The 13,293-nt window shown below is 64.1% G+C and overlaps 3 protein-coding genes and 1 long non-coding RNA gene across 8 annotated transcripts; 2 read left to right on the forward strand and 2 right to left on the reverse strand.

The window, feature by feature from the left end:
- Positions 1 to 40: 40 nt before the first annotated feature.
- HCFC1R1 (host cell factor C1 regulator 1) lies at positions 41 to 1,356 on the reverse strand. Of its 3 annotated transcripts, XM_019468341.2 has the most exons (4): positions 1,249 to 1,356; positions 892 to 948; positions 653 to 778; positions 41 to 422 (listed from the first exon to the last, which is right to left on the reverse strand). In XM_019468341.2, the coding sequence occupies exons 1-4, from the start codon at positions 1,341 to 1,343 to the stop codon at positions 287 to 289; spliced, it is 414 nt and encodes a 137-aa protein (XP_019323886.1). In that variant the 5' UTR covers positions 1,344 to 1,356; the 3' UTR covers positions 41 to 286. The 3 variants fall into 3 exon arrangements, with proteins under 3 accessions (XP_019323886.1, XP_019323887.1, XP_019323885.1); XM_019468342.2 differs by lacking the exon at positions 892 to 948; XM_019468340.2 differs by lacking the exon at positions 892 to 948 and having other exon boundaries at positions 653 to 841; positions 1,249 to 1,355.
- Positions 1,357 to 1,673: 317 nt separating this feature from the next.
- THOC6 (THO complex subunit 6) lies at positions 1,674 to 4,720 on the forward strand. 2 transcript variants are annotated; one of them, XM_019468334.2, is made up of 13 exons: positions 1,674 to 1,785; positions 2,584 to 2,699; positions 2,805 to 2,869; positions 2,962 to 3,065; positions 3,146 to 3,183; positions 3,267 to 3,315; positions 3,439 to 3,510; positions 3,602 to 3,704; positions 3,799 to 3,848; positions 3,947 to 4,009; positions 4,110 to 4,220; positions 4,307 to 4,441; positions 4,548 to 4,720. In XM_019468334.2, exons 1-13 carry the CDS (start codon positions 1,747 to 1,749, stop codon positions 4,626 to 4,628), a joined length of 1,026 nt encoding a protein of 341 aa, XP_019323879.2. In that variant the 5' UTR covers positions 1,674 to 1,746; the 3' UTR covers positions 4,629 to 4,720. The 2 variants fall into 2 exon arrangements, with proteins under 2 accessions (XP_019323879.2, XP_053749854.1); XM_053893879.1 differs by lacking the exon at positions 1,674 to 1,785 and adding an exon at positions 1,797 to 1,915.
- A 26-nt stretch (positions 4,721 to 4,746) lies between these two features.
- BICDL2 (BICD family like cargo adaptor 2) lies at positions 4,747 to 10,716 on the reverse strand. Of its 2 annotated transcripts, none has more exons than XM_053893877.1 (9): positions 10,435 to 10,716; positions 8,006 to 8,221; positions 7,783 to 7,899; positions 7,560 to 7,706; positions 6,509 to 6,700; positions 6,256 to 6,405; positions 5,667 to 5,797; positions 5,319 to 5,439; positions 4,747 to 5,232 (listed from the first exon to the last, which is right to left on the reverse strand). In XM_053893877.1, exons 1-9 carry the CDS (start codon positions 10,714 to 10,716, stop codon positions 5,071 to 5,073), a joined length of 1,518 nt encoding a protein of 505 aa, XP_053749852.1. In that variant the 3' UTR covers positions 4,747 to 5,070. The 2 variants fall into 2 exon arrangements, with proteins under 2 accessions (XP_053749852.1, XP_053749853.1); XM_053893878.1 differs by lacking the exon at positions 10,435 to 10,716 and adding an exon at positions 8,449 to 8,646.
- On the forward strand, positions 10,632 to 12,609 carry LOC109278208 (uncharacterized). The gene is made up of 3 exons (XR_002085542.2): positions 10,632 to 10,742; positions 11,682 to 12,311; positions 12,393 to 12,609. It is a non-coding gene; the product is annotated as an uncharacterized LOC109278208 (long non-coding RNA).
- The last annotated feature ends 684 nt before the right edge of the window (positions 12,610 to 13,293 follow it).

A 13,293-nucleotide genomic window follows, 5' to 3' on the forward strand; every position in this document is an offset into this window, starting at 1 on the left:
ACCTTCCTTCCCGAAGGCCCCAGGGTTCCAGACTGACGCCTTCAGTTGCTCAGCAATCTTTATTTGGTTCTCCGGAGGGGAATGCCTCCCTTCCCATGCTCCTGTTCCTCCTGCCCCTCCTGGCCCAGGGCTCCGTGGGGTTCAGTGTCCTCCTCTGTTGGGGGTAGGTCCTGTGGCCCAGAAGCCTGGTCCGGAGAATAAGCAGGACAGCTGGTGCCTTAGTGGGGATGCTGGTCTTCTCGGTTTTGGGAAGACGGAAGATAGGCAGGGATCTTCCCACCAGCACTCAGAGCTCCATTATCTCTCCAGCTTGGGTCACAGGGTAGTGGGAGGTGGGGGCGTCCCCTAGCCTCAGCAGCCGGAGTGCCTCGGGGATCAGGTTCCCAGGGTAGCGCCAGAGAAGCAGCTCAGAGCAAGGGCTCCTGGAAAAGGAAATAGCAGCATGGGGCTGAGGCTGGTCTGGAAGAGCCACCTCCCACCGGGTCCAGGTCCCCAGGAGCTCGTGGGCTGCCAGCACCTTCCAAGGAGCCAAGATGGGAAACAACAGAGGTTGGCTAGAAGCTAAAAATAGCAGGATGAGGCAGGGCCTAGAGACTGGCTCCAAAGATCGGGTGTGATCCTCCAGAAGGCCCAGACGGTGGATGGTGCCTACCTTAGTGGGGGCAGAGATGGGAAAGCCATGCGGGGGCTGCAGTAAGGGTGGTCATTGTGTAGGCTGAGTCGAGAGAAGTGGGTGGCCATGTTCTCTTCAGAAAGGAACTGTTTGCGCAGGGGCTCCCTGGGGGGAGACGGGGAGACAGGCAGGCTAGGATATTCACACGAGCAGCAGTCTGATGGGGACCTAAGGTGACAGAGGTCTTGTTGGGAGTCCCTCCCTGTCCCCAAACTCACTGCTCCTCCTCCAGGCGCCGCTTGGTGCTCATGGGCACAGCTCCTTGGAGAGGGGAGCTGGGAAGAAAAGAAAACCAGGTGCACCCCACCCTCTTCGCCCCATCCCCAGGATCTGCTCTCCTGTGCCTGCGGTGTAAGCCAGGAGCCCCCAGCCCACCTCTGTCTCAGCTGACACCTAAGTCACCCCCCTCTCCCAGGCCATCCAGCAGCCTGCTTCAGACCTCTCAGCCCAGTCTCAGCCTATGCCCAAGCCCTGACGACTCGCCCCACCGCTTGCCATCCTGCAGACCAGTCCAGAGCCTCCAGCCAAAGGTCCTGAGCCCCTGGGCCTGGCCCACCCAGTGCCCCTACACACACCTCAAGTCCTGGCCTCGGGGCGTCCCCGACGCGGCCCGTGGGTCGCGCTGGGCCCGACCTGGGGGGCCTCGCTCCAGGGGCTGCTGTAGGATCATTTGGGTTCGGGGTCCTGCGGGCAGAGGGTGGGATCCGGGCGACAGGGCGGAGCCTCAGAGGGCGTGGTCCAGCACGGGGGGCGTGGCTTTAGGCGCGCGCAGCGGCGAGGTTCTACGCAGGCGCGGAGGACGAGCGACGCGCGGCTGGAAGGCGGGTCTGCTCCGCGGGGTGGGGGAGGGGAGCTGGCGTAGCGGAGCTGCGGTGGTCGCCACTTAGTGTTGGCGATCTTCGCGGCGGTCTCTGGGCTCCTGGGGCTCGGGGTAACACGCGGCGGCCGCCTTCGCGCCGGTCCGACGAACCGTGTTGAGGCTGTGCGGCTCCGCGAGGGGGAACCGCTCGCGGGCACGTCCAGACTCGTGAAGCTGCGTCGCGCGGAGAACTCTGGGATTTGTAGTTCTCGCGATGGAGCGAGCTGTGCCACACGCAGTACCTCTGGGTCAGGTGAGGCGGGCGTGATGCGCGGTGCCTTCTGGGGTTTGTAGTCCATGCCCGGCTCGGAAGGGGCAGGCAAGGAGTCGTGCTCTCAGCCCTGTTTTGCGCGGGACTCGGACTCAGACCCGCGGGCGGGAAGGTAACCGGGCAACACTTTAGGCGCCTAACATGAAAGTTCTGGTGGGGGGGGGGGGGGGCGCCTGGGTGGCGTAGTCGGTTAAACATCCCACTTCAGCTCAGGTCATGATCTCACGGTTGGTGAGTTCGAGCCCCTCTTGGGGCTCGGCGCTGATAGCTCAGAGCCTGAAGCCTGCTGCGGATTCTGTGTCTCCCTCTGTGCCCTTCCCCTGCTCTCATTCTGTCTGTCTCTCTCTTTCAAAAATAAACAAACATTAAAAAAAAAAAAAAAAAAAAGCCAGAGAGTAGGGATCAGAAGTCTGTATGTTTTTCTGTCTTGGGACAATGGAGCCACTTTGTAAGCGCTTTTAATGAGGCAGCGCTATGCGAAGTTATAGATACGGTAGCTCAGACAGTTGTGACAAAGTGTCCTTGAGCTCCATTTGACAGTTGAGGAACCTTGGAAGCCAAGCTGGGTGCTTGCTCAAGGTACTGGTAGACGTCCCACCTCAGCTGCCCACTTCGTCACCCTGTTGAAGCAACCCCTGGGACCCACTTGGTGGGTTGCCTCAAAGGAGGCCTCAGATCCCTGGGCAGTGGGGGGCCGGACAGGCGGCAGGGGCAGCAGGAAGGAGTTGGGAGTCCCCGCCCAGATGTCCCAGGCAGCCTTCATGCAGCCTCTCTCCACAGGTCGAAGTGTTTCAGGCCCTGCAGCGGCTGCACATGACCATTTTCTCCCAGAGTGTCTCACCCTGCGGCAAGTTCCTGGCAGCTGGCAACAATTACGGGCAGATAGCCGTCTTCAGGTACTCACCCCTGCTTCCCCCGCCCAGTAGCTCTAGCGCTCGTTCCCCCCTGAGACTGGTGCCCCTGCTTCTGACTCTCACGCCCCCCCTCCCCTCTCCCTTCAGTCTGTCTGCCGCTTTGAGCTCCGAGGCCAAAGAGGAAAGTAAGAAGCCCGTGGTGACATTCCAAGGTGGGTGCAGCCATTGAGTGTGGCTTAGGGAACCCCCCGGAATGGAGGAGGGAAACAGGACAGCGTCACTCAAGTTCTGCATTTCCATCTAGCCCATGACGGGCCCGTCTACTGCATGGTCTCCACGGATCGACATCTGCTCAGTGCCGGGGATGGGGAGGTGAAAGCCTGGCTCTGGGCAGAGATCCTCAAGAAGGTAAGGAGCGTGGAGCTGGGGAAAGGCTGGGTTGCCCAGGCCCGGAGAGCCTTTGACATACGGTGTTTCCCTCCATGAAGGGCTGTAAGGAGCTCTGGCGACGTCAGCCCCCGTACAGGTGAGCTAGGGCTACGTGGGCAGAAGGCACTTGGGGGTGAAGGTACTGGCTCACCAGAGCTGACCTCGCTTTCTCTCTCGCAGGACCAGCCTAGAAGTGCCTGAGATCAATGCTTTGCTTCTGGTCCCCAAGGTCTGAGCCCTTTGTGACTGGAGCTCTACCCCACGCTGTTCGTGGCCCAGACTTTAAGCCTTTTCCCTCTCCCTGTCCCGAGTCTACGTTGAACTTGCAATTCCACCCTGCCTTCTTCCGCAGGAGAATTCTCTCATTCTGGCAGGGGGAGACTGTCAGCTGCACACCATGGACCTTGAGACGGGGACCTTCACAGTGAGCGGGGCCCTGGAGCTGGGGTGGTCAGGGCTGGGTGCCAGCAGGGGCAGCCTTCCTGGATCTCCTGACGCTGGCCCTCTTCCTGCAGCGGGCCCTCCGGGGCCACACAGACTATATCCACTGCCTGGCGCTGCGGGAGCGGAGCCCCGAGGTCCTGTCGGGCGGTGAAGATGGAACCGTGCGACTTTGGGGTGAGTGTCAGGTTGGAGGGCAAGGTGGCGGTGAGGGAGGTGGGGGAGGGCAGGGTGTTTCTCAGAGTCCTCCCCCACCCCCCACCCCCCACAGACCTGCGCTCAGCCCAGGAAGTCCAGACCATCGAGGTTTATAAGCACGAGGTGAGGCGCGCCCCATGCCCTGTCCTCCCCTCCGCTTCCTGGGCATCCCACGTGTCTTCATCTCCTTCTCCCTCCTCCTCCCTCCTCCTCCCTCCTAGGAGTGCTCCAGGCCCCACAATGGGCGTTGGATCGGCTGTTTGGCTACTGACTCAGACTGGATGGTGAGCAGGGCAAAGTCCAGAATGGGGTGACAGTTCCGGCCCCTGCCAGCAGAGGGCCTGTGGCTCGCGGCGGCTGGGGACACCTCGCCTTTCTGCTCAGGTCTGCGGAGGAGGCCCAGCACTCACCCTCTGGCACCTCCGATCCTCCACACCCACCACCGTTTTCCCCATGCGGGCGCCACAGAAACACGTCACCTTCTACCAGGACCTGGTGAGGCCCTCTGTCTTGCTTCTGCCACCTGTGCCCGGTTCCCCTCTCCGGTCCTGACCCCCGACTCCCCTCTCCGCCCTCCACAGATTCTGTCCGCGGGCCAGGGCCGCTGTGTCAACCAGTGGCAGCTGAGTGGGGAACTCAAGGCCCAGGTGCCTGGCTCCTCCCCGGGGCTGCTCAGCCTCAGTCTCAACCAGCAGCCAGCAGCCCCCGAGTGCAAGGTGGGTCCTGCAGGGGGCTATGCGGGCCCTTGCGGGGGCGGGGGGGGGGGGGGGGGGGGAGAGGCATGTGTGTGGACAGGCCAGTCACCCCCCACCTTGCTTCCAGGTCCTGACAGCCGCAGGTAACAGCTGCCGGGTGGATGTCTTCACCAATCTGGGCTACCGTGCCTTCTCTCTGTCTTTCTGATCTCTGGCAACGCCCCCTGTGTCCCAGGGATCTGGAGTGCTGTTTTTTCTTTTTTTTTTACCAAATAAAATTTCAGGCTATTCTTGCATGCATTTTCATCCCAAGAATAGAGGCCAAGTCAGTGTAATGATTTTTATATATTACTCTGATCTTGATACATAAATACCCACCCCCATCTCTGCCCTGGAACATGCCAGGCCCAGAGTGTTTAGAAAATATAGACCTGTATAGATACAAGACTCAGCCCTGCCCCACCTGCGCCGCCACCCACCTGGGGCCCCTGGCCCCCAAAGCTGGCCCCTGCTCCCAGTGTGACTTTGCCCAGCCTCCCTGAGTGGGGAGGCTACCAGCCCCGTCTGGAAGACGATCGGGGCCCTGTTGCTACATTGGCCAGAAGAGGAAAGCGAGCCAGCGGGCACGCGCTGCCCCCTGGGCCCGGCCGTCAGGTCCTTCGGAAGAGGCTGCTCAGGAAGCCGCCGGCAGGCCCAGGGCCCAGGCGCAGGGAGAAGCGCGGCGCGGCGCGGCGCGGGCCACATTCGGCGGCGCTCAGCTCCTTCTGGCGTTGCGAGCGCAGCTGCTGGCCGATCACCACCTGCATGTCGTCCTGCGGGTAGGGAGGCCGGGTGGGAGGAGCCCGTCAGCGAGCCGGCCCCGCCCCGGGCCCCGCCCCTCCCATGCCCCGCCCCTCACCTGCCAGGCCTCCAGCTCTTGCGTCAGCGCCACCTTCTGGCGGATAGTGCGAAACAGCTCCCGGGAGAGCGAGTCCCGCTCCAGAGAGACGCGGCTGAGCTCTAGGGACAGTTCCAGGGCCCTGCAGGCAAGAGAGGCAGTGAGCGGACCCGAGGGTACTGGGGCCTCAGCGAGCAGGGGTGGTGGGGCGCTGCTGGACCCGGACTGGGGTGGGGCCGCGAACACCGAAAACAAAGTCGGAGGGCCCCCGGTGGGTGTAGGAATAATTCTATCACGCGTGGGGGTATCGAAGGCCCAGGGTGCGCTGTAGCCCCACTGGGGCTGTGGTGGATGGTGGCAGAGGCTCACTTGTTCACGGCTTCATCTCGATCCGAGAGGGCGCCCCTAAGGGCCTCCTCGGGGTCCTCGTGTGCCCGCAACTCCTTCTGCCTTTGCAGCTCCTCCCGAAGGGATTGCAACTCGGCCCGCTGCAGCGCCATCTGGGGGCAGGGAAAGGTGAAGAGAGACAGGTAGGCCCCTGACCTCCCAGGTCCCTCTCTTCAGCAGCCAGGGGTTCAGGTCTCTGCGCCCTCCCCTGCCTGCTCCACAAACACTCCGGGCAGCGGTGGGCCGTGCTGGAGATGAATCTTCTGAGCCCCCAGGCTGGTGCGGGATGGGGCGGAGCGGGGCCGGTTGGGTGGTGTAAGCCCGCAGGAAGGATGCTGAGGGAAGCGCTGGGAGGTGGGACTAAGCGGGGGATGCGGTCCAAGAAGTCTTCCTGGAGGGGGTGGCTTACAGGCTGGCTCTTGAAGCCTGAGTGCAAGTTTGTTGGGATGCAGATCAATCCAGGTAGAGGGGGATTCGTGGGTAAAGGCCCAGAGGTGTAGATGGGCAACGGAAAGTGGCCTTGGGAGGGACTCTATATCTAGCACCATGCTCCCTCCGCCCCCCAACACACCTCATCCTGCAACCGGGCCATTTCGGCCTCCTTCTCCTCTAGTATCTCCCCTGGGCTCAGGGATGCTCGCTTCTTGGGAGGCTCCAAGCTCTCCTCCTGGGGCGAAGACTGGTGGCTGAGCGCCTCTTGGATCTCAGGGCACAGGGTGTCCTGTTTGCCAAAGGAATCGGTCGGTGAGGTGTCAGACCTCCTGGAAAAAGGAGGAGGGGCAGAGTCTGCATGGAGCGTGGGGGCTAGCCGACCGCGCGCTCACCCGGGCGTCTCGGTGTCCGTCTGCCTTCCGGTCCTGGTCGCTGTCGAGGCTATGGGCAAGTTCCGACTGCAGCGAGGCTCCCGACACGTCGGCGTCCTGCAGACGCGACTCCTCCTCCAGCTCGGACACGCGCCTCTGCAGCCTCCGCAGCGCGCTCAGTGCCTCCCCGGCCTCGGAGCGCGCGCGTTCCAGCTGAGCAGGGACAGAAAGAAGGCGGTCACCGAGGCGCGCCCGGAGCCCTCTTCCCGCAGCCGGCCCACAGGGGGCGCCGGTGCGCCACCGAAAGCCAGGCAGCCCCGCGCGTCGGCGCGCTCCAGCTGCTGGATCCGGATCCCACGCCCGGATCGCTGGGCGGCCTTGGGCCGCTCAGTTCCCCTCGGCAGGTACCAATTTCCTCGTCTATAAAGCAGGGCGGGGACGGGCGTCCCGGCTTTAAAGTTTCTCATCACCCTCCCTCCAGCCCCACCTCATCAGGTCACCTCGTAGAGCCCCGCCCCCTCCCCCGACCGGTCTATCTTCTAACTCGTCAGCGCCGTCAACCAACAAAGTTTATTGATCTTTCTCAGCCGCTGCGGTGCTGAGCGCCTCACCCTCAGGGCGGCTCTCTACCATAACCATCCCATCTTACAGACAAGCAAACTGAGGCTGGGCGTCCCACAGTAGGAAAAAGGGACCTGGGGCTAAGAGCCTACATTTTTGGACCACAAAGTGTAAACTCCTGAGATCCCAAATAGCAGGCCACGCTGCCTGTTTTCATTTCCTTTCATCCCTCTCCACTGCCCCAGACCCAGGCCGAGTGAGTCCCCATCATCTCTGGCCTCAGTCCCTGCCCTGGCCTCCCAGCTGCCAGGCTCTCCTGCCTTCTAAAAGCGTACCACCCCTGCTCAATACTCTTCCAAGGCTCCCACTTGCCTAGTCTAACGCCCACGCAGTCACGGCCCAGCTTCTGGAGCTCCCGCGGATCCAGCTCTGGGCTCATCTCCCGGGAAGCCCCGGGCGGTGGCCAGTGCCCCAGCAGGATGGACCCACCCACCCCAGCCCCACTGGTCACCTCCAGGCTATGCTCCCGCCTCTCACGCCGCAGTATCAGCAGCTCCTCGTGGGTTGCCTGTAGCCTGCCCTGGCCCTTGTCCACCTCCTCACGCAGGCCTCGGATCTGGGCCTCCAGGTCCTGCCGGCGGCTCTGCAGCATCTGGTTCTGGGGGAAGACCTCAGCGCTGGAGGGGAGGTGCCCGGCCAGCCCCAGGGAGCCCCCAGCCCCAGCTGGCACTCACCTCCCCCTGCAGACTCTCTAGCCGCGTCCTCAGCTCTGCTCCCGCCAGGACCTGAGACTGGCACTGCCCCCGAAGGCCATCCAGTTCTCTCTGAAGCTCCTGCTCAGTCTGGGAGGCCTGGGGGCAGAAGGAGGGGGCTCAGCTGGCCCAGGCCTTAGCCCCAAGCCCAGCGCCCCTCCCCCACCCTCCCCCACCTGGGTCCGTGGGCCGGGGGTCCTCCCACCTGGGCCAGCTGCTGGCTCAGCCGGAGGTTCTGCTCCCCGAGTTCGCGGAGGGCCCGCGCGCGCTCGCGCCCGCTGTCCTGCTGCTCTGAGCGCTGCTCCCCCAGCTGGGCCCGCAGGGCCTCCACGTCCCCCTCCAGCTCCACCGCCCTGGCTTCCCATTCGGCTCCCCGGGCTGCCAGGCCCCGGCGGAGCTCGTGATTCTCCTGCTGCAGCCGCTGTGGGGGCCGGACAGAGAGTCGGGTGAGGCCCGAGTGGACACAGAGCCAGGGGCGCATCGGAGCGGGGCTGAGCTGAGACAGGTATGGAGGCAAGAGGGAGAGGCAGGCAGGGTGACAACCAGAGCCTGGGCGGGGAGGGGAGGTGGAGAGGTTCCCAGGCCAGGCTGGAGGAGCCGAGCCGGGCCGGGCCTGGAGTGCAGTGGGGGTCCCCGGTGCCCACTCACCTCTGGCTGCTGCCCGGGCTTCTGGACCCGAGGCCGCAGGTGCCGTTTCTGGCGCCGGAGTCTGGCAGAATTTAAGCCCCGGCCCATGGCCTCGCGAACCAATGTCCCAGGGGCCGTGGAGGTTCGGCCTCTGCTTGGACTCCGCTCAGCCCCTCTCCTCCAGCTCCCTCTAATTAACCCTGGCCGGCCCCGCCTGGGCCCCGTGCCTCTGCGTGCCCTTCCCCAAACCTGTCCAACCAGCAGGGGGACGCTGTTGGCACACCTGGGTGCCCAGCTTGGGGAGGCAGGCAAACTGGGCGGCCGGCCTCTGGTCCCTACTCTCTATAAACTCTCAAAACAGGAAGGTGATGCTAACCGTACAGCTGCTACAATTATTAGCAGGTGTCCTGCCTGCCAGGTCCTGTGCGAGCACGTTCCTGGCGCTTCTCATTTAACCAACTAGAGGCAGAATTGTTAATAAGCTGATTTTGTCCTTGAGGAACCTGGGGCTCAGAGAGGTGAAACGCCTTGCCCAAGGACACCCAGCAAATTAGTGAGGCAGGGATTCCAACCCAGGCAGCCAAGCTCTTAGCCAAATAACACGGGGGCAACATGGCTCTAGGATCGAGTCCCCAGCTTCGGGGTCCGGTTGTCCTGGCTGGTGCCCGGCTCTGCTGCTGCTTTGTGGTCAGACAGGTTCCTTCACCTCCCCAAGCTCCGGTCAAGCAGCCATCCGTCCAATATTTGCTGAGCTCCTCCTGTCGTGGGGTCTGGCTGTCTGCGGGGAGTGAGACCACCCAGTTCCCCACCTCCAGCAGCTGGGGAACCCTGGAGAGGAAGAGTGGGGTAGCCTGGGGGTACAAGTGATGTTTGAACTGAGGCCTAAGGGCCAAGGGGGAAGAGGGCTGCTCCAGGAGCAGCAGGTGCAAAGGCCCCGAGGGAACACGCGCGGGTTACTCAAGAAACCGAAAAGGGGCCCTACGGCAGGAGGGCGGTGCGCCCAGCCAGCTGAGGTCCGGCAGGCCTGCACGTGGGGACTCTCGGGCCCGGGTGAGGACTTTCCGCGTCATCCCAAGGGTGACGGGGAGCTGTCGGGAGATTTGGGGTAAGGACCGAAACGACCCGGTTTGCAACTTGAAGACCCCTCTGGCTGCCCCGGAGTGGAGCATGGAGAATGGGCTCCAGGGGGCAAGAGCGGAAGCTGGGGACGCGTGAGGGGGCGGCCGCGGGTCTGGGGCAGAGCGGATGTTGGCCGCGACCAGCTTGGAGGCTGCAGAGACGTCGGGAGGTGGGCGGATTCAGAATCTAGTTGAGAGGAAAGGCCACCAGGGCGTGCACACGCAGGAGGAGAGGGGTCGTGCGCGGCTCACGCTCTGGTCCTGACACGGGAAGCTGGGGTGAAGAGCGCAGGGGTCAAGAGTGCCACTTACGTCGAGATGCCCGTGAGGTGGCCCGGGGAAGAGGGGAGGGGCAGAAGCGCCCCAGGCCTGTCTCGGGGCACTGGTTGGGGGTTTGTGGATGCCGGGGTCAGTGGTGTCCAGGGCGCTCAGTGGGCCCGGTGTGACCCCCCCCCCCCCAAAATGAGAGAGTGGCTGAGGACAGCCTGGGCAGAGGGAGGAATTGTCCTGCCTCACAGCGTTAGGTGAGAATTGACCAAGACGACGTATGGAAGGTGCTTAGCCCAGAGCCAGGCCCGGAGGGGCTGCCCCTGAGCTGCTGGAGGGGTCGTGCCGTCCCGCTGAGAAGCCGGACCCCAGATTCAGAGACGGCCAGTGGCTCGCCCGGGATCACACAGCCAAGCAGAGGTCTGAACCCAGATCTTGACGTGTTCAGAGCCCACGTCCCTCACCACTGGAGAGCCGGGCCAGGAGCACGGGGCTCAGCACTGAACCGCTGTCCCGGAGACAGACCCTTGCCGGGCTTTCCTCCCCCTGCCCGCCTGTCTGCCACCTGCCCACCTGCCTGGAAGCTCCTGCCGTCCACCCCTGCCCCCTGCCGCCGGCTCACTTCCTCACGCTCCGAGTGCTGGGCGCTCAGTGTCTCCAGCTGCCGCTGTAGCTCCTCGTTGCGTTCCAGAAGCATCTTGCCGAGCTCTGCGGCCAGCAGCAAGTCCTTCTCCTTCTGCTGCAGCTGCAAAGCCAGGTCCTCGGGCTCCTCGGGCCCCGGGCCCCCTCCCAGGAATGAGTCCCGCCGCTCCAGCACAAAGGGGAAGAAGCCTTCGTCGCCACTGGGGGAGGCGCCCCCCGAGAGCAGCCCCGACGGGAAGCTTGGCCCTTCCGGGGAGCTCATGGTGCCTTCGGCATCTGTGGGCACAGGTCAGTGGGCACAGGTGGCTCAGTGGGCACAGGTGGCTGCAGGATGCTCTACTCTGCAGCCCGATGGCGCCTGCCCCCTGCTGGTCAAGATCTGGCCTCTCAATCCTGCGGCCGGGGCCTCCCTGGGCCATGAAGGGTTAATGATCTGTGTCTTGGCCACCCAGCTCCGTTACTGTCCCCAGGGTAAACTGAGGCAGGGAGCACAAGGAAGTGAACTGCAGACATCCTCTGCCCCCAGGTGGCCGTGCCCCCGTGCTCCGGGACCGCAGGTCACCCAGAGTTACTGCCCCCCTCTTCCCAGACCTTAGCTGTTCTGTCTCCCGGCCCCTCACCCGCAGGGAACCTCCTCCCAGAAACCAAGTTCTCAGAGACTCAGGACTCAAGGCTGAGTTCAGCCCCTTCCCCTCCCAAGAATACAGGGCCCTTGGGAATTTACGTCTCCTGACCACTTTGCCCCAAGAAATCCAGCCTCCTCCTCTTCTAGAAGCCCCAGGTCCTCAGCAGCTTGGGGCTCAGATGCCCTCCCCAGCCCCCAGCCCTCCCACGAGGTAGCCCAGGCCTCGCTTTCCTATCTTCTCGAGATCCACGGTGTCTCGAGTCCCCATGCCCAGACCCGGTGCCCATTCTAGAGTGTTGGCGCGGCTTCCCAGGGCGCGGGGGTCAGGCCGGGGGCAGGGCAAGGTAACAGGTTGTGCCGGCGGACGGAGGCCCTGCCGCTCCAGGTTTCTGTTTACTTCCCGGCCCGCCCCTGGGGATGGGAGCCTGGTGGCGCTCTCCTAGGGCGGCCCAGGGCCGGCGGTTCAGGGCCTCCACGCGAAGGCACACCAGGCTTGCCTGGCACCCTCCCCACCTCCAGCCCTCTGGGAGCCCCACTCCCTACACACACACACACACACACACACACACGCACCCCGCCCCTTCCTCTTCTCTCCTCTCCAGGTGTCCAAGCCCAGCCCTACCGCGGGACCCAGTAGTCGCCGTCGTCCCAGCGCAGCGACGACCGGGGACCGGGAGTCTCCGTGACGAGGCCCCTGTGGGCGCGACCCCGCTCTGGAGACCCGGGAGCGTCCCTCTTCCTCCCGCCTCCGCGCATCGAGCTGCTGTCTAGCACGTCGGACCGGGCGTGTGGTCCCCCCTCCCCGCCCCCGGCTCCTCGACCCCCCGGCCCGAGGCGGCCACCTTCCCCCCCTTGCCGGCGCCCCCCCCACTGCCGACCCCAGGACTCGGCACCCGCCACCCCCGGCGCCCGCTCGTCCTGGCCCTGTCCTGCCCGAAACTCGAAGGGCGCCCGCGTCCGGCGCCCCTACGCTCCTACCCGCCGACTCCGGGCTCCCTCCGAGGTCCCCGCGGTCCCCGATCCCCTCTTCCGGAGGCGGCGCCAGGTGCCAGGCCCGCACAGGTGAGGGGGCGGTGCCGCGGGCGGGCCTGGGGCGCCCCCTGGTGGCGGGAATGGCCGGGCGGCGCTGAAGGGGAGTCCGCTCCTTTCCCCTGACAACCGCCCTGTGGGATAGGGAATCGCTAAGAATGACAACAGCAAGGACACATCTGACCTACCGAGCACTCTGCTAAGTAAGCTCTTTTATAGGCACAGCTTGCTTACTTTTATGACACCCTAACGAGGCACGAACTCCCATTAGCCCTCTTTTACAGACGAGGAAACTGAGGCTGAGGGAGGCTGTAGCTCGCTTGGGTTCACACCGACAGAACTTGAATGTGAACCACAGAAGTGTGACTTCAGGGCGCGTGCTCCTGCCCTGGTTCCCGTGGGGCCGGGAACCTGGGGTCTCCCTTTGGAGGTTGCACGAGACTCGACCCCACGCTCCAGGCCAGGGCCAGAGGCCTCGGTATGGACACCAGGAGGACTGCGGCCCGGACATGTGGGGGACGCCCCGGCCATGGCCTCGTGTCCGGTCACGAGCCTCCTCAGGTGTCCGGGGCTCCCTGCGCCGCTGTGGCGGAGGCTCCTGGCCTGGGGAGCGGGGACACGCCGGGCGCTGGAAGGGCAGTGGGCTGGGAACTGCTCAACAGCGGGCTTTCTGGGGAAACAGAAAGCCCCAGATGGTTGCACGTGGCACTTTCTGGGGTAGAAGCGCTCCCTCCGTGGCTGATGTCCAGCTACCGACGTGACATTGTTGAATGTGAAGTTGGGCCGAGATGTGCATTATTGGCGTTTATCAGCTGGTCCCAGCTGCGTCACACGCCCCTCTGGCTGGCGGCCAGGACTCCTGGGTCCTGGGGACGGGATCCTAAAGAAATCAGAGGAAGGTGGCTTCTGGGAAAACGGGGGCAAGGACTCGTGGGAGGCGTGGTCTAGAGGCTGGGACTCCCGAGTCCCAGATTTGGCTTCAGGCCAAATCCCAGATTGGCCACATTTTAGCTGTGTGCACCTGTGTCGTTTAGCTGATGGACCTCTGCTGCCCTCGCCTTTCCCATCTGTAAAACGGGGGAGATAAGAGTTCCTAGCTTATAGGGAGGCTTAAATAAGGGTCAAGCGCCAGCACTTCATCCTGCTAGGGGCCCTCTGAGTGGCCGTAGCCGGGCCATAGACGTG

This window comes from Panthera pardus, unplaced genomic scaffold, assembly GCF_024362965.1.
Source record: "Panthera pardus isolate Hobbes unplaced genomic scaffold, ASM2436296v1 HiC_scaffold_4, whole genome shotgun sequence".
Lineage (NCBI taxonomy): Eukaryota > Metazoa > Chordata > Mammalia > Carnivora > Felidae > Panthera > Panthera pardus.

Bases quoted from the DNA above. Each gene is read 5' to 3' on its own strand.
- HCFC1R1 (XM_019468340.2), bottom strand. From the start codon at position 1,343: ATGATCCTACAGCAGCCCCTGGAGCGAGGCCCCCCAGGTCGGGCCCAG. The intron at 842-1,248 runs GTGTGTGTAGGG...CTGTCACCTTAG, and splicing joins CCCCGAGGCCAGGACTTGAG to GTCCCCATCAGACTGCTGCT. The intron at 423-652 runs GTAGGCACCATC...TTCCTTTTCCAG, and splicing joins CCATCTCTGCCCCCACTAAG to GAGCCCTTGCTCTGAGCTGC.
- THOC6 (XM_019468334.2), top strand. From the start codon at position 1,747: ATGGAGCGAGCTGTGCCACACGCAGTACCTCTGGGTCAG. The intron at 3,184-3,266 runs GTGAGCTAGGGC...TCTCTCTCGCAG, and splicing joins CGACGTCAGCCCCCGTACAG to GACCAGCCTAGAAGTGCCTG. The intron at 3,705-3,798 runs GTGAGTGTCAGG...CACCCCCCACAG, and splicing joins TGGAACCGTGCGACTTTGGG to ACCTGCGCTCAGCCCAGGAA.
- BICDL2 (XM_053893877.1), bottom strand. From the start codon at position 10,716: ATGAGCTCCCCGGAAGGGCCAAGCTTCCCGTCGGGGCTGCTCTCGGGG. The intron at 7,900-8,005 runs GTGGGAGGACCC...TTCTGCCCCCAG, and splicing joins TGAGCCAGCAGCTGGCCCAG to GCCTCCCAGACTGAGCAGGA. The intron at 5,440-5,666 runs GTGAGCCTCTGC...TCTTGCCTGCAG, and splicing joins CGAGATGAAGCCGTGAACAA to GGCCCTGGAACTGTCCCTAG.